The sequence below is a fragment of the Acomys russatus genome, chromosome 25, assembly GCF_903995435.1.
Source record: "Acomys russatus chromosome 25, mAcoRus1.1, whole genome shotgun sequence".
NCBI lineage: Eukaryota > Metazoa > Chordata > Mammalia > Rodentia > Muridae > Acomys > Acomys russatus.
Genome location: NC_067161.1, coordinates 28149829 through 28167729, shown reverse-complemented (window position 1 = coordinate 28167729; position 17901 = coordinate 28149829). Strand labels below are relative to the sequence as shown.

The window sequence follows — 17901 nt, the reverse complement described above, 5'->3', positions numbered from 1 at the left end:
TGCCACAAACACGTGACTGACTGGGCCATCTTACTTGTGTCCTCTCCCTTCCCTTTCATGTGCCATACACACACATTTGCAGATGTCATTAGGCATGTTTCTGAGATGACATCCTTAGTTGATGCCAAGTTAGTTGATGCCAAGAAACCCAGTTTATGGAGATTTTTTTTTTTTTTTTGTCCACACATCTCCTATGGTTAAATATTTGACTGCACTGAAAACCCTGATGGCATAGCCTTTTGTAAAGCTAAACTTCCTGAAAGAGAAATTCCTAGCTTATATGGAAGGCAGAGCCTGTGTTTTGTCAGAGTGGTCAAAATTATTTTAGTGGTTTTCATTCTTCATTCTGAAGTTATGAGGCTGTTGTTATAATTATGGAGACGCTAAACTTTTAGGATTTTTCTCTCCCAGACATCAGAGACAATGCTTTTAGCATGTTAACATATGTCTTTTCTTTCTGTGCTTATATAGTTTCAAAATATTTAATATACATAGCATATAGAAGATTTTTTTTTGAGTCAGGGTCTCCACTAATTTAACCCTGACTAGCCTGGAACTCAATATGTGGACCAGGCTGACCTTGAACTCACAGAGATCCACCTTCCTGTGCCTCCCTAGTGCTGGGATTAAAGACATGCACCGCCATATCCAGCCTTACACGTAGAATTGTAAAGATGTATTTATCTTATGTGTGTGCCTGAATACCTCTGTACCACAGTATGCATGTGGACATCAGAGGCCAACTTATGGGATGCAATTCTTTCCTCCTACCCTGTGGGGTCTGGGGATTGAACTCGGATCATCAGGCTTGGCAGCAGATGCCTTTACCCACTGAGGCATCTCACCAGCCTGCACGTGGACTCTCTAACCCATGCTCTTAAATGCATTTAGAACGTCACGCAGCCATAAGACAGCACCATACAGAGGAGCCTTTGTGGCTTTGCCTGTCGTTGACTGCTTATGTCCTTCCTAACTTTTCTCTCACAGCTGACATGGACAGCCTTCTCCAGGATCCCTTTCTGTTCTTTTTACTCCAGAATCTCTCAAAATTCCTTTTTCTTCCATCACATCAGCCTTGTTACCCCCGCCACCCCCAAGAACCTCTTCTGGCTTGGGATTCCCATGCCTACATTTTTTCAGTTGATTTTGCTAAGTGTCCTGGGCTGGTTTTTTGTTTGTGTGTGTGTGTGTGTGGTTTTTTTTGTTTTGTTGTTGTTTTGTTTTGTTTTTCGAGACAGTTCCTCTGTGTAGCCTTGGCTATCCTAGACTTGCTTTGTAGACCAGGCTGGCCTTGAACTCACAGTGATCCGCCTGCCTCTGCCTCCCGAGTGCTGGGATTAAAGGCATGTGCCACCACGCCCGGTATGAGCTGTTTTTTTATGAATCCAGCAAAAGTCCTAAGACTGGCAACTTTATTTATTTTTTTATTTAATGGAAGAAGTTTCATTAGCCTGCCATGCTGGAGGCTGAAAGTGATGTCGGTGTGGTGAGGCTCCTTGAGGGTGTCACATGATGGGACTATTGTGTGTCCCCATGTGGGCTCCCCCTCTTCTCACACAGCCGTGGGGCCTCTAAAAATCTATTCACTTCCCAAGAGGCCTCACCTTTAAATAACTATGAGATTAAGTTTCAACCTCTTTTTATTTATTATTTACATATTTTATTTTGAGACGATCTCTCTGCTGCCCAGGCTAGATTTTCAGTTCTCTACCCTCAGCCTCCCAAATGCTTGGATTCCAGGTGTGCTCCCACATCCTTCAGGTCCCCCCCACCCCCTTAATGCCATTGCCCTGTGACTTTGGGGTTTAAGCGCTTGCATGAGTTCAGGCGAACACACGTTACTGAAATGATAGCACAGGGCGATGTGGTTTTTGGAACTTGCTCACTCCAGCTTTCTTGGGCCATCAGAAACCAGCAAAGTTTGCCCCAGTTTTAAAGGCCTCTCCTCCCCAGTGTCAAACACAGGTGGCTACAACAGCTATGCCCCTCTGATGCCTCCCAGGCTGCCTTACTACACTCTATCTCCTTCCTCCGAGTTCACAGCCTTCTACAGGCCTCCCGCGTTCTGTGCTGTTGCCCAGCTCTCTCTGCAGCTTGTTAGTGAGCTCACATGCCACCAGGGGGCGCTGGAAGCCCTTACAGGACAGTCTGGTGGTGTCACTGCAGGACAGACTGCAGCAAACAGGAAGCAGCTGTCCTTGACAGTCTGCTACTTCTTCCCTTAGGGGCCCCGGTGAGAAAGAAAGGAGTGACTTTCTGTGTCACCGCAGCTGGCCACACCCCTGCAGCTGCTTCTTTACCTAACGGGATTAGGAAACAGGCTGAAATATCAATAGCATCAGCATCTTCAGACAGAGACTTGCTCTTGAGCAATGCCCCCGGGACGCCTCAGGGGCCTTTATGTTGATGTTTTCCTGGGGAATTTTATGGTCATTTGTCATTATTCCAGTGTCCAGGTCTTGACCCCTCTGGGAAGCATCAGGGTCTCTCCTATTTCAGAGGATCTGTGAGTGGACCTTTGGATGGGAGAGCCCGGACTAAACCCTTTGTTTGCAGATAGTCTCTGCAGCTTACCTGTGTGGCTCTGGCAAGCTCACTTAGCGCTCTGTGTCTCCGATTCCTCGTCTTTAGAATACTGTGTGGTTCCTAAGAGTTTTTTGGGAACTGACACCACACTTTCTTGTTGAAATCAGGCCCGAGTTTCCTGTTTTCTCTTGGAGATGTGTATGCTTTTGAAATAGCATGCGCGTCCCTGCAAGATACCAGTTAGATTTGCACATGCTTGCACATGTGTGCACGTATGCGTCATGGATCCCCACCTTTGTTAATCCCTCTGGAGGTGTGATGAGAGCTTTGCACTTGGCCCTTTCTCATTCTAGGTGATGGGCTTTGGCCTCTACCTGATGGATGGAAATGTCAGTAACATTTACAAGCTGGATGCCAAGAAGAGAATCAACCTGAGCAAAATTGATAAGTTTTTTAAGGTTAGTAATTGGATCTGGGCCTGGGCAGGGGGACAGAATTACTAGAGCCTAGAGCCTAAAGCCCTGGGGGAAGGAAGGAAATTAGGCAGAAAGCTGTGGAGATGGTTCAGAGGCATCTAAAGATACACAGGGAACAGGAAACACAGGCCCAGCTGCCCTCACTACAGCCTCAGGACTCAGCCCGGATCCCACTGAAGGCCTTGGAAGTCTTCCTGCTTGCTTTTTTCCCTTTCCTAAAGACAGAGTTGCATCCTAGAAGAAAATGCCTGTGTGGATTTTCATTACTCCTTGCTCATGCAAGGAGGACTAAAGACTAGATTTTTTTTTTAAGATTTATTTATTACACACACACACACACACACACACACACACACAGACACACACACAGACACACACACACTGTTTCACCTGCATGTACACCTCATGGCCAGAAGAGGGCACCAGATCTCATTATAGATGGTTGTGAGCCACCATGTGATTGCTGTGAGTTGAACTCAGGACCTTTGGAAGAGCAGCCAGTGCTCTTAACCTCTGAGCCATTTCTCCAGCCCCGGGATATTTTTTTTTTTTTTTTTAAGATTTACTTTTATCTTATGTGTATGAGTATTGTACCTGCACATATCTGCACCGTATTTGTGTAACTATAGTTACAGATGGTTGTAATCTGCCATGTGGGTACCTGGCATCAAACCCTGGTCTTCTAGAAGAGCAATAAAGTACTCTTAACTTCTGAGCCACTTCTCCATCCCTGAAACCCTAGAGTTTAAGTCGATTCATGGTTGCCATTGTAGCCACTCTGGGGCCCAGGGCAGTCCACTTGCCTGCACCATTTAGGCACAGAAACCCACCAGCATTCAGCTTACATACATGCATTCCGACATCTCTGAGCTCTGATCTTCTGGCCCCAACACTTTCTAAATAAAAACCCACAGGCAAGTTTTAAGTCTTTGGAGTTTGAACGAGGAGATGTCCCATCTGGAAGTGTATTCTCATTCCGAGTTTACTCTGATGTTGGGTCCTTCAGATGTGAGCTCCGCCCTGGGGGAAGGATGTTGTGTTGTGGAAGATACTAGGTGAGGTTGAAGGGGAAATGTTGAGTCCTCAGAGGCATCTTGTGAGTTGGTTTGTTAGCTTTTTTCCAGAGCTACCCCAGATGAAAACGGGCCCCATATTGAGAAACTGCAATGTCTGTCCTCAGGCCATAAGAAGGAAGGTAGAACCAGGCCTACACAGGGCCAGGGTTTAATTGGGCTCCACTGCCTTCTAACGGAAGTAGCTTTGGGGAAAGGCATCAACAAGGCCTCCTGGAGTCAAGGGTTCTGATCCTGGCTCTTGCTTTATCTGGTCTGACTTCCTGAACAGACTAAGCTTCCTATGTGTCCATTCCTGTGCCAGTACAGTGAGAGGGAGACAGCACTGACCCCACTTGGTTATGTGTGCATGGAGATAGTGGATGGTTGGGTAGTTGGGTTTCATAGTACTTAGGATTAAACCCAGGGCCTTGCCCATGCGAATTAAATCTTCTATTACTAATTATATCACACCTTTTTTTTTTTTTTTAACTTTTTATTTTACGGTAGAGTCTCACTGTATTGCCCATGGAGCCTGTGTGCATAAGACCCTCTTACCTCTCTGTCAGAATATCTGGGATTACAGGCCTACATAGGCCAGGCTCAGCTGAGATAGTGTTTATAAAGTGCCTGGTCCCCTGTCCAGTGCAGGAGAGACAGTTGTAAGGAGATAGCAGCCTCCCTTCCACATGTCCTTGGCCTATCTGTACTTTAATGACAGACTCCGGAAGGCTGCCTCAGGCCGTAGCCCTCTGCCATCTGCTCCTACTCCAGTTTGGAGCAACAGAAACCTTCTGATCTATAGAAAGGACCCTGTACTAGGAGGCCAGCCATCTGGTCCTCTGCCTCGTCTATTCTCCTATGTGACCTTGAACAAATCTCACTTTGCCTTTCTGGTGTCAATTGCTTGAAGTACACAGTAGGTTGGAGGCAGGGGAAGGGCCTAACCAATGGCTGGGGTTCCTCTGGGTGCCAGGACCTTGTGGCAATACCGTTATAGAAATAATTCAAGCTACTAGCCCCAGGTGCACACTGAAGCCTTCCACCCTGATGGTACAGCCGCCCAGCCCTGCCTGTGGCATCTCACGTGCTCTGTTTGCTTCCTTTGCAGCAGCTGCAGGTGGTACCCCTTTTCGGCGACATGCAGATAGAGCTGGCCAGATACATTAAGACCAGTGCTCACTATGAAGAGAACAAGTCCAAGTGAGTGCCTGCCGTAATGTCTCTCGGCTCCTGTGAGGATGCCCAGCTCCGGGCAAGGAGCTGAGGGACCACTTCAGTCCCTCCTCCCTCCCCAGAGCTCTGGGCAGGTGGATTCCCGCAGGCAGAACAGTACTGCCAGGAGGGGAATAGCGAGGATGCTCTGAGCTCTTTTGCACCAGCTCTTTGCTGCCAAGCTCTAAAGGGCTCAGAGCATAGCCACGCCCCTTGTCCTGCTCTGCGGTAACCCCCGCCCCTCAGTGGGACAGCAGGAGTCTACTGATGGTAGCAGATGTCACTGGGTCAGGTGTCTGCTCAGGTTTTGTGACTATGCAGTAAGTACGGGGTTAACAGTGTCGCTGATGGATCCGGCAGGGACATGGGTTGGTAATCTCCCCTTACGTCATATAAAGGAAACCATGGTTCTAGGGAGTCTATGCTAAAGCCTGGGGGTGACTCAGTGGCTCCCAGGAGGATTTTTTTGGGGGGAGAAGGGCTGGGCTAGTCTAGCTTCAACCCTGGTCCCTCTAATCTCAGAAGACATTAGAGGATGGTCCATCTACACGGATATTACCTATAGCTAAGAGACTATGGCCTATCCATGTGGATCAGTCCTGGCCACCCTTTGGTCAGTCTCTCTCCAAGGGCTGCAGCACTGGTAATTGACCCAAGGTCTTGTACATGCTGGGCAAGTACCCTACAAGTGAACTGCAGCCTTGCCTCTCTTCTTACTTTTCATTTGGGGTCAGGGTCTCATTGAGTTCAACTCTATATGTAGCCCAGCCCAGAATTACCTTGAATTTGTGATCCCCCTGCCACAGCAACTCTTAGTAGCTGCGATTTAAAATGACACCAGCAGAGCCCAGGTATGGTACAAATGCCTATAATCCCAGCAGTTGAGAGGTGGAGGCAGGAGGAACAGGTGCTCAAGGCCAGCCTCAGCTACATTAGAACCCAGTCTCAAAAACAAACAAACAAACAAACACACCTAAGACACCTGCAGAGGGGTCCCTGACCTACAAGCTACCTCTACCTGGAGCCCCAGAGATGGGTCAGTGGGGAAATTCAGACATGTCTGGCAATTTTAGAGAAAGAGGCTGGTTAGGCAGATATCAGCTTACAACCAGGCAGAGTCAGAAGTTTGAGCAACAGCATTCCCTATGCAAGGAGCTCAGAATGAAAAACTAGCGGAGGAGGAAGGCACCACTGCTCATAATCCTTATGAGAGTCTCTTTGCATCTTCTTTTGAATCAAAGTTCTGCCTACTGGCTCCCCATTCTCTGTCTGTTGAGACACTAGTTCTGGACAGAGGAAGAGGACAGAGGGTGAGGCTTTTGTTCGTTTTTTTTCCACCTGATTCAGGGTGGTTTTCCTAATGACATCTTTCAAAAGGACAGAAGGGAAAGAAGAGAGGGGAGGGAGGATGAGAATGGGAAGAAAAAAGGAAGAAAGAAAAGTGTGGGAGGCACTAACTGTACCCCTCAGAGTGACAGGGAGTAAATCCATGTCACCAGGTCCTTGTTGGAAAAGACAGGGAGGCTGCCCAGCTTGGTTTTGCTCGGCTGCGATTCTAGCCTTTTGTGGCCATAGAGAGGCTGTGATCTTGGCCCTCACCCTCTCACTTTATTGGTAAGTATTGTTTAGGTATTGTACACTGGCGCCCAGAAACACCACTGTGGTAAAATCTGGGGAAGGCAGAGACAGGACTCTCCTCTCTAGCCACGCTGCCTAGAGAGCCAGCTCTGGGGAGTAGGCAGCCACATTACCATTCGGTTCCACCCAGAGTGCCTGGAGCCCGGCCCCGTACACAAACCCTGTGCTTTTCTTCCCAGGTGGACTTGCACGCAGAGCAGCATCAGCCCCCAGTACAACATCTGCGAGCAGATGGTTCAGATCCGGGATGACCATATCCGCTTCATCTCTGAGCTGGCTCGCTACAGCAACAGTGAGGTGGGTCCTGTGGCTGGGCCAGGGCCGGCAGCTGTACAGAGAGGCTGAGCAAGAGCAGGCAACATGGCCTAGGGGGAATACACTGCCAGAGGCAGGAAGGTGGCCTTGCTGGGAGCGTGGGTTTAGAGTCAGACTAGGGCTGTTGATCAGTGTCTCTGGGCCTCGATTCCTTCATCTGCAAAATGGATATAATTCTAGCACTGCCTGAGGGGGATGGGAGTTGGGGTGGGGAAACTGGGGGAATGGTCAGTGATGGAGATAGTGTAACAGGAACACAGGTACAGTCAGATGAGAGAAATGCTGTCCTTTTTCTTGGGGGTATGTGTACTTTTATTAAATAGCAATTATTTAAGCAAAATACAGGCTTAAAATAGCCAAGTAGGAGGAATCGCTTGTAATGTTGTATCACACAGTAGAGTGATTGTGGTGGATGATAATTATGGACCTCAACATGAAGAAATGACATCAGAGGTGGTGTATGCATGTGTCGAATCTTCACACTGTGTCCCACAGACATCTACAACTACCGTGCCCGTTAAAAATAACACAGACGTCTTTTAAATGGAAGTGATGATAGCGCTTATTTTGAAAGGTTCACTAAGCAGGGTGCTTGGTATATGTGTTGTGTCTGGAATACAGTAAAGGCCCAGTAACTTATTAGCTACATAGGATTCCTCCCATCTCCACCTTCAATGGCCAGAGACAGAGTTCTAAACACCTCTGCCCATGATACCATTTAAAGATGCATAAACATGATCATTGCAGAAATATAAATGGAAAGAAAAGGCCATAAAGGGGCGGGGCAATGCTCAGCGGGGAAAACACTTACCAGGCAAGCATGGGCAACAGCTGAGTTAGGGTCCCCAGAACTTACATAAAGCCAGCAGTGGGAGCACATGTCTGCAACCTCAGGGCTTCTACAGCAACACAGGAGGCTTGTGGAGCAGCTAGCCTGGCGATTGCAATGTCAAACAACCAAGAGACCCGGTCCCAGAGACAATGGAGAGTGAAAACTGACACCCATGGTGGTCCACAAGTGTGTGTGCCGTAAAGATCCCTTGCAATGTGAAGGATTGTTTTTTTGACTTTTTTCTTTTTTTAAATATAAGAACATGATCAATTCACAGAGTTGATAAAAAAATTAGAAGCCGAGTGTGGTGGCACACGTCTATAATCCCAGCACTCGCTGAGGCAGAGGCAGGCAGATCTCTGTGCATTTGAGGCCAGGCTGGTCTACAAAGTGAATCTAGGGCAGCCAAGACTACACAGAGAAACCCTGTAATGAAAAACACCAAAAACAAAAAACAAAAAGAGAAGAAGAAAGTAAAAATATTAGATACACAAAAGAAGGGTAGCCAATCCCATAGAATCCTACCACCTCACAACTAACTTTGGTTACCATGTCTTCGTGGGTCCCTTCCCAAAGATGGCTTTCTTACTGATATGTAAGGTGTGCATTTTAAGCCCACACAGGTCCCCAATCTCAGCTTCCACATTGTGGAAGAGGCCACATTTGCTCAGTGGCTCCACCGTGTGGCCAATGGCCATGGCGATCATCTTTTTCCGGGAAGTACCTGTGACCTTAACCTCGCTCATTTGAAATGAGCTCCATCTGACAAATACAGGCAGCATGGTTAGTAAGCTTGGAACTCACAAGGACCATACCAAGTCCAAACCTTTATCTGTCTTTCCAAATGTGCGAGTAAGCTGAGATAAGCATAATCATTTGTCATCCGGAATTCCTAGTCACGTGTTTGTGCCAGCTGAGACTAATTCTGCCCAAAGGTTATTTTATCATCATCATCACCACCACCACCACCACCACCATCATCATCATCACTATTACAATTACCTCCTGGCGTTCATGAGGGATTGCTCTAGGATCTACAACTGACACCAAATTCTACAGATCCTCCAGTCTCTTAGAAATGTCTTTGCTTTTCATATAACCTATTTTCATGCTTGAATATATTGTGAATCGTCTCTATTATTTATAAGACCCAACACCATGTGTAAATGCCATTAGTGTAGTTTTATCTCTGTTACTATAATTAAATGCTCTTGACAAAAGGCAACTTAAAGACTAGTTTATTTTAGTTCACAGTTCCAGGTTATGGCCCATCGCTTTGAAACAGTCACAGGGGTAAGAGCTTGAGACAGCTGCTCACATCACACACACACACAGTTAAGAGTGGGGAGAAATGGATGCATGCTCCCTTGCTCGCTCACTCGCTTGCTTATGCCACTCATCCACAATCCAGTACCTCCTGGTTAGGGAGAGTTGCCATCCATAGTAGGCTGGATCTTCCCTTGTCACTTAACTTAATTAAGGCCATTGCCCATGGATAGCCCTCCAGGATGACCCAAAGGTAGACAGTCTCTCACTGAGACACCCTTCCAGGGTGACTCTAGGCTGTGCCAAGTTGGCAGCTAAAGCTAAACATCACATCATAAATAGCTGTCTTTCTGTATATAGGAGATGATAAGATCATACAATACAGACACAACATTTTTCTAGATAGTTCCTATCTACCATAGCATGAGTTCTCTAGATGTAGACAACCTCAGATCCATACAGCCAAATGAACGCACTTTCTATGTGCATATATGTTACCAGTTTTCATAACGTTCAGTTGTAACATTCTATAAAAACCATAAACTCTGAATTAAAAAAAAAAATAGTGAGTCATTGCCCACAGAGAAACTCAAATTCCCACGAGCCTCTTACCAGGGTGTTTTTAACACCACAGAATCTTGTTTCATCTACATTTCTGTCTAAAGATACCTTTGTGGCAGTTTTGGTTGATTCATTGGCACTCGCTGAGTGTCAACAGCACCATGACTTCAGTTAGAAGGAAGTGTTTCTACGCATGTCCGTTGCAGCTTTCCTGGGCACAGAGCACTGCATAGCACAGTGGTTCTCAACCTGTGGGTCACGACCCCTTTGTGATTGAACAACCTTATCACAAGGTTTACATTATGATTCACGGGAGTAGCAAAATTAAAGTTGTGAGGTAGCAATGAAAATAATTTTATAGTTGGGAGTCACCACAAATTGAAGAACTGTGTTAAAGGGTCACAGCCTTAGGAAGGCTGAGAATTACTGCCCTAGCACACCAGCTCTGTTTGAAATTGTTAACTAAAAGCCCAAAAGTGAGGGCATCTCAAGCCTGCTTAAGCTATAGGGGGTATGTTCGCTTGAAATATGAGAGCTAAACCAAAAAGGGAGAGAGGCCTCAGCTCAACTGGGAGCATGCAGGTGTCTGCAAGGGATGTCCACATTGCTGCGTTAGCTTGGGAAATTACAGATCATAGCAATGAAGCAAATTTGCAAAGATAGTGTCCATCATTGATGACCACCTGCATATATTCATGTCCACATATATACATATCATGTAAATATACCATGTATATGCATGCATACATACATACATACATATGGTATGGAATATCTTTTCAATCAGCACATTGCAGCTAATAAGTGAACTATGACATCATTTTGGTGACCTGTGATGAACACTGTATGTGAAACAGAATATGAAACCAGGGGACCTGTGATGTCACAGTGCTCTGTGAAAGTCATTGCTTGCGTACTCACTCATATTTCACATCACAGCAAGGACTTACTAGTCAAGACAGGGTTAAAGCCTTTGCTGCAGGCTCTAGGGTAGGGCTAAATGGGGAAATAGACTGATACCTCCTGTGTGACTTTCAGCAAGACGTCCCGTCAATGCCATGTTTACCTCACAGGGGAGCATAACAAACTGCATAGTTCTTGCAGGGAAATCAGAGGAGGAATGCTTATAAGCGTCAGGCCCATGGACCATGTGGTGAGTGTTGCATTCTGTGTTTTCCCCAGGTGGTGACAGGCTCAGGCCTGGACAGCCAGAAGTCGGATGAAGAGTACCGGGAGCTTTTTGACTTGGCCTTGAGAGGCCTGCAACTTCTATCCAAGTGGAGCGCCCATGTCATGGAGGTGGTAAGTGTCCTGAGGTGGCAGGCCTCACACTTAGTCTATTGCCATGGCGTCCATGGGCCTCTGCCTCTACATCTGGTTCATATGACACATTGCTTACCTGACTGAGATCTACATATCTTAGAGTGTTTACAGAATTGCATAACCTTAAATTAAGAATATTTTCATCACTTCACACACACACACACACACACACACACACACACACACACACACACCTGTATCTAGAGTTTTTTACATGGTGTTTCCAGGGTCTGTCCCCACCTTGCCTGAGTTGGTGCCTTCATCTCTTCATCCCATTTTAGCATGCCCTGGTATGGCTTGGCCATTTTCTTGCCCGTACCTCAGTTGCTAGGCATCGGCTGTTTCTTCTCTCCCCAGTACTCCTGGAAGCTGGTCCACCCCACAGACAAATTCTGCAACAAGGACTGCCCGGGCACAGCGGAAGAGTATGAGAGAGCCACGCGCTACAATTACACCAGCGAGGAGAAGTTTGCCTTTGTGGAGGTGGGTGTGCTGATACCCTGCTCTCCCCACTCACCCCAGAACTGCTGCTCCCCATGGTTCCTGGAGTTCTTTTAATCACCCAACAATGTTGTCATCTTAACTTGCTGCCCTTTTTCTGATTTCCTCCTCCCCACCCCCAATCCAGGTTACTAAGAAGTGATGAAGGGACCCAGCTAATTTAAAATCCCAGCATAGACCCTAGAAGGTTCCTGAGGCCCTGACCCCCTCCCCCAGTGGAAGAACAGTTACTAGTTACTGGAGTAGCAAGAGTCATTCTTCTTTAAGGGTGTGGCCATTGATTGAGTCCCCCATGCCCAGGCCGATGACTCCATGCCTATGGGTGTATGGGCAGCACTCAGTGGACTCAGGCTTAAAACATAAGAAATAGATGAATAACTAAGTGCTTATGAAAGGAGGATATGAGATTAGAAGGGCCTGAGGGAGGGTCGAGAGGAAGTGAAGGCAGATATGATCAAAATATAATGTGCCTTAGTTAGGGTTTCTATTGCTACGATGAAACACCATGACGAAAAAGCAAGTAGGGAAGAGAAGGGTGTATTTGGATTACACTTCCATATTGCTGTCGATCATTGAAGGAACTCAGTTACCAGGGACTCAGACAGGGCAGAAACCTTTAGGTAGGAGCTGATGCAGAGGCCACAGAGGGGTGCTGAGAACCAGCTTGCTTCCCCTGGCTTGCTCAGCCTGCTTTCTTATAGGATCCAAGACCTCCAGCCCAGGGATGGCCCCACCCAAATGGACTGGCCTTCCTCCATCAATCACTAATTAAGAAAATGCCTTACAGCTGGGTCCCATGGAGGCATTTCCTCAACTGAGGCTCCTTCCTCTCTGAAGACTCTAGCTTGTGTCGAGGTGCCACAGAGCCAGCCGGTGCATAATGCATACATGTATGACATTTTCTAAGAATAAATTAAAGTGTAAAACATATGATGAGGGCTGGCAAGGTGTCTCCTTGGGTGAGAGAACTGACTGTAGAAGCCTAAGGACCCCCAGTTCAGATCCCTAGCACCCATGTCAAAAAGCAGAGTATGGTCACACTCTCAACCCCGTGCTGTGGGGATGGAGATGGAAGGATGGTTGCTTTGTTTGTCTTTCTGTTCATTTTTTCATTGACATAGTCCCTCTCTCTCTCTCTTATTTTTTATTTTTGCTGTTGAACCCACTTGCTAGCCAAGGCAGGTCTTGGGACTCTACAGGCTTGTCCTGTCAAGCCTGGCTGAGCTCTAGCCTTTTACTGGAGTACTCACATTGTAGATGTTCCTTCAGTGGCCACACAAAGGGGGACTTCAAATCACCACCACGTCCCATTGCTCTGTGCCCTCACAGGCCCTGGCAGTGGCCATCTTACAAATGATCCTGGCCATTCTAATGGTCATATATATATATATATATATATATATATATATATAGGTGAGTCTCATTAGCCCTGTCATTCTCATTTTCCCAGAGTGTAGTGATGCCAAGTGTTTTTTCATGCCCTTATCACCTATTCTTTTGTGTAAAATATTCTATCGAAGTCTTTGCTTTTGCTTTTTTTTTTCTTTTCTTTCTTTTTTTTTTTTTTTTTTTTTTTTTTTTTTTTTGAGACAGGGTTATTGCTCTGTACAGCCCTAGCTGTCCTGGAACTCATTCTGAGTTCATGTGACCTCAGAGATCCACCTGCCTTTGCCTGGAATCAAAGGTGTGTGTCACCATTGTTGCAGCCACCACCTGGCTGTCCTTGCCCATTGAGAATGGTTGTGTTTTGCTTTCTCGTTGTCAAATTGTGGGAGTTCTTTCCATATCCTCACCACAAAACTTTGATCAAGCATGTGTTGTGAGCAGGTCCTTTGCTTGGTGACTTTGCCTCTGTTTCCTTGGCAGTGCCTTTGAAGAACTCTGCCTTCATATTTTGCTAGAGTCCAAACTATTCAACCTATTTTACAGTATGGTAAATGGGGATCTAGCTAAGAAATCTTTATGTAGTCTTGAGTTGCAAAGATTTTACCCTCAGGTCCTACAGCCTTGCCCACCCTGTGTTTGAAACTATTCCAAACCCTTCTGTATCTATCCATTTGTCTCAGTGTTTTAATTATGGGTTTGTCTGTGTGAGAGACCATGCATGTGAGTGTCTAAGCAGGCCTTGGGCTGGAATTACAAGCAACGGTAAGCTGCCCAACGTGGGTGTTGGGAACAGAACTCGGGTCTGCAAAAGCAGGTAATGTTCTTACCTGCTGCACCAGCTCTCTAGCCCCTGTCTGGGTGCGTTTTAACTTCACCTCTGGCCAGGAGCCCAGACCTTTGGGAGCCTGACCACCTTTGAATGCCTCCCTTATTAAAGTTCTTTTTTTCATTACCTTACTGCGGCACAGCATTTTGCTCTTTGGCTTCTAGGGACGGCCTCACCTTCTGACCAGGTTTCTCACCCTAATTGCTAGTGTTGTTGTTTGTTTAGGGTATGTCTTGTTTATTTTGTTCTGTTTCTTTAACATTTTTAGAGGGAAAAAAAATCCTCCTGTGTAAGCTCAGCATTCATTCCCTTGTTCCTTCCTGTTCAACAGAAGGCTCCTGTTAGGGGCTTTCACACATAGACGTGCATAGCAGGGCCTTCCTAGCCACAGGGCCTTCTGTGCTGAGCCTGGTGTGTGCAGGCAGACACATGACTGTGGGTGTGAGAGAGTGTGACCGCTGTGTGATGGCTGATTCATTGTCTGATTCCCATGTGTTCTCACAAGGTTTACTGCTGGGGAAGATGGCCTGATAGAGACTGTGTCTCCGACCTAATCTGTCATTCCTGTCCCTCCCACACCCACTGGGCAGCAGACGGCAGGGGAGGGGAGGGAGTGCTCAGGGCCAGGAGAAAACGGTCATCCAAAGAAAAAGCACAGGCCCTCTGGCACACAGCCCCCAGATAACAACCAAGACTGAGGCTGGCCCGACTTGTCCCAACCCAAGCTCCCCCTTCCCTCCTTTGTACATGTAGAAGCAGAGGTGTCTTCCGGACAGCTTTGGGAAAAGGCTCCAGAAAAGGGTCAAGCAGCTATCGGCCACTTTGTTCCGAAGGGAAGATTTTGCAAATGTTCCAGCAGTTGAAACAGTGGTCTGGTTTGGTAGAGTTTATGATCGTGTGGGTAGAGAGATCTCCAAAAACCCACAGGAGTAATATCCAGGATGTGGTCCAAGGGCCAGCTGTGATTTGTCAACAGTCAGCAAAGAGAGTAAGAGCATGGACTAGGATGACAGTAACCTGCTTCACGAGGCACAGTCTTGCCTTTGTAGCAAGGTACAAGTGTCGTCTTCTATTTTGGGTTAACACGTAATGGCTATAAATAACCATGAGGTCCACTATGATTGATGTGTCAGAATTTTGGACTCACTATGTAAATGTCAGATCAGCTAATCTGCATATCCATCACTTTGAATTATTGTTGTTGTTGGAAACATTCAAATTCCCCTCTAGTAGCTATTTTGCTTTGAAATCCGCAGCTACACATGCAGTGCGGCTTTTCCCACTGTAACGTAGCATTGGAAGTTGTCCCTCCTATCCAAGTGCACTCCTATATACACAAGCCATCACCTCTCCATTACTGCCCACTGTATCCTTCCAGTACTCGTGTGTATGTGTGAGTGTGTGACACATTCTTATACACATGGAGGCAAGAACTCAACTTCACATGTCATTCCTCAGGAGCTGGCCACCTTGGACTTCTATTCCCCAGTTAGGCTACCTGGGCACTGAGCCCCAAGAATCCAACTCGCTCTGTCTCCCAGCACTGAACTACCAGCTCTCCACCATGCTCACTTTTTTCTCTGCTGGTTCTGAAGTTTGAACTTGGGTCTCATGCTTACAATGCAAACGCTTCACCAACGGAGCCATCTCTCTCTCTCCACCCCCTCTTTCTTTTTTCTTTTTTCTTTTATTTTATTTTATTTTATTTTTTTAAGCTTTGTTCTGTGCCCGACTTAATATGGTGAATGCCCTCCAGTTCTGTCCATGTTGTTACCTATGGCAGAACTACTTCTTTACGGCTGCATAATCTTGCATTGTTTACATCTAACCCAGTTTGTCTCTACACGCTGTAGATTCTGTCCTGGCTGTTGTCAGTTAACACTGGCTTCAGGTGTTTCTTCAACTCACTGGTTTCATTGCTCTCAGGTACATGCAGAAGTAGGATGGATGAATCATGGGATAGTTCTATTTGTAGCTGCTCAGGAAATACCATCCTTTTTCCAGAATGGCAGAAGTATAAGTTGACACATCCAGCCACAGTGCATGAGAGCACCCCTTTAGCATGGTCACTGACGGAAGGAGGAGAGCGCTGATCTGTGTGCATTTGGTACCATTTCTTACCTCGTCGTGACCTGGCAGTATTAGAGGCACTGGGGTATCTCCAGTGCCCCTTCTCTGCAGTGTGGCACTGCATGGTGAGCAGATGGCTTGCTAAATGATAGCTAGGCTGACCCTTGCTCTGTGCCCACCAGGTGATTGCCATGATTAAGGGTCTGCAGGTGCTCATGGGCAGGATGGAGAGTGTCTTCAACCAGGCCATCCGCAACACTATCTACGCAGCCCTGCAGGATTTCGCCCAGGTGACGCTGCGGGAGCCGCTGAGGCAAGCTGTGCGCAAGAAAAAGAATGTCCTCATCAGGTAGGGGCCTCGGACGGCCCCATTCAGGGTGCTGCAGGTCTGTGGGATTGCAGGGCTGGAAGAGGAGGGCCTTCTAGCTCAGTTGGCTTCTAGCATGGCTCCCAAACACACAGACCCTCTGGCGGGTGGATGTTTGTGATACGCCAAGCCTCCACTTAGAGTTTGAACTCAAACCTACAGCTGTCTAAAAGCGTATCATTCAAATGAGTCCTCTGAGTGTCGGTTCTTTGTTTGTAAGATGGAGTCATTGTGTCCATGGCCAGGGGGATGGTGAAAGGAAATGATCTATATGTAGACTTCAGCGCACACCATGTAGAGTGAGTAGGCTATAAATATAAGCTGTTATGAAAACGTTAGCCATGGAGTTAGTGGTGCTAATGAGATGCCCCTGTAGCTTCTTCCTCCTCTCGCCACCCCTAGCATCTGTCCTCCAGGCCCCTGAATGGCTTACAGCTGAGTTCTTAGGTAGTCGATGGCCACCAAAGCCATGGCAGCCACTTGTTCAAAGTGCCTTGACCCTGTTAACAGCATCCCTGGGTGGGTCCAGGAGTGAATGCACTTCCCAAACACCCAGAACATTAATGCAGGAGGTACCAAGACACTGTGGGGCCTAGAAACACCCTTGAAGACACCTGAGCTAAGTTCCCCCTTCTTCCCCAGTGTCCTGCAGGCAATTCGCAAGACGATCTGTGACTGGGAGGGAGGCCGAGAACCCCCCAATGACCCATGCTTAAGAGGGGAGAAAGACCCCAAAGGTGGCTTTGACATCAAGGTGCCCCGACGTGCTGTGGGGCCATCTAGCACACAGGTAAGTGGTTCCTGGGCAGCCTGGCTCCTCTGACTCCAGGCCAGCTGGACCATGGAAGGGGCAACATACCTAACCATGGGGTAGTGGGACCGGGATCCTTGTGAGGAAGGGCAGGCCTAAGCAGCCGCTCTAGGCTTTTCCTGATGTCTGGTTTTGATATACACAGGAAGACTACTGGCCTCAGATTCAGGAGACCTGGGTTCTAATCCTAGACACCTGTGTGACCTTGGGCATGTTACACAATCTCTCTGCGCCTCAGTTGTCGAGTCTGACCAGTGGTAGTCGCACACAGCTGCTGACCCAGCTATCTCCTAGCCCTGTAAAGCTCACGTTCTACAGCACAGGAGGAGTCTGGCAGGGATTGGTCGGTCTGTATATTGTAATAACACCAGCCCCTTGGCCTACAGTGGCATCCTGGCATGGGAACTTACAAGTTCTGCGTCTGACCTGCCCTATGTTCTTGGGCACGGACCTTAACCTCTCTTAGCTCTGATCATCTTCTTAAAAGAAAAAAAAAAAGAAAGAAAGAAAAAGAAAAAGAAGAAGAAGAAAGAAAACTTTGGATGAGATCACATTAACAATAAAACCCTTAACTTTTCTAATTTTCCCATCCCTTTTCCAAAGACAGCCCACAAGCGTGGCAAGCCTCTTCCCTTAGAGAAAGTCTGGTTGTCAGGAATACTCTGGGTTCCCCGCCAGACCTTCTGCATTAAGATGGTTACCTGTGCTTATCCAGAACAGTCTTAAAATTACATGG

At 47.1% G+C, this 17901-nt stretch overlaps 1 protein-coding gene across 2 annotated transcripts in view; it reads left to right on the top strand.

Annotated features, from left to right (window-relative positions):
- Window positions 1-17901, top strand: part of Cyfip2 (cytoplasmic FMR1 interacting protein 2) — a 102869-nt gene that overhangs the window by 15878 nt on the left and 69090 nt on the right. For both annotated transcript variants that reach the window (XM_051167220.1, XM_051167219.1), the window contains exons 8-14: window positions 2880-2984; window positions 5166-5257; window positions 7087-7204; window positions 11064-11183; window positions 11562-11687; window positions 16170-16336; window positions 16997-17144. In XM_051167220.1, coding sequence (XP_051023177.1) covers window positions 2880-2984; window positions 5166-5257; window positions 7087-7204; window positions 11064-11183; window positions 11562-11687; window positions 16170-16336; window positions 16997-17144 — 876 coding nt within the window. The remainder of the gene's footprint in view (window positions 1-2879; window positions 2985-5165; window positions 5258-7086; window positions 7205-11063; window positions 11184-11561; window positions 11688-16169; window positions 16337-16996; window positions 17145-17901) is intronic.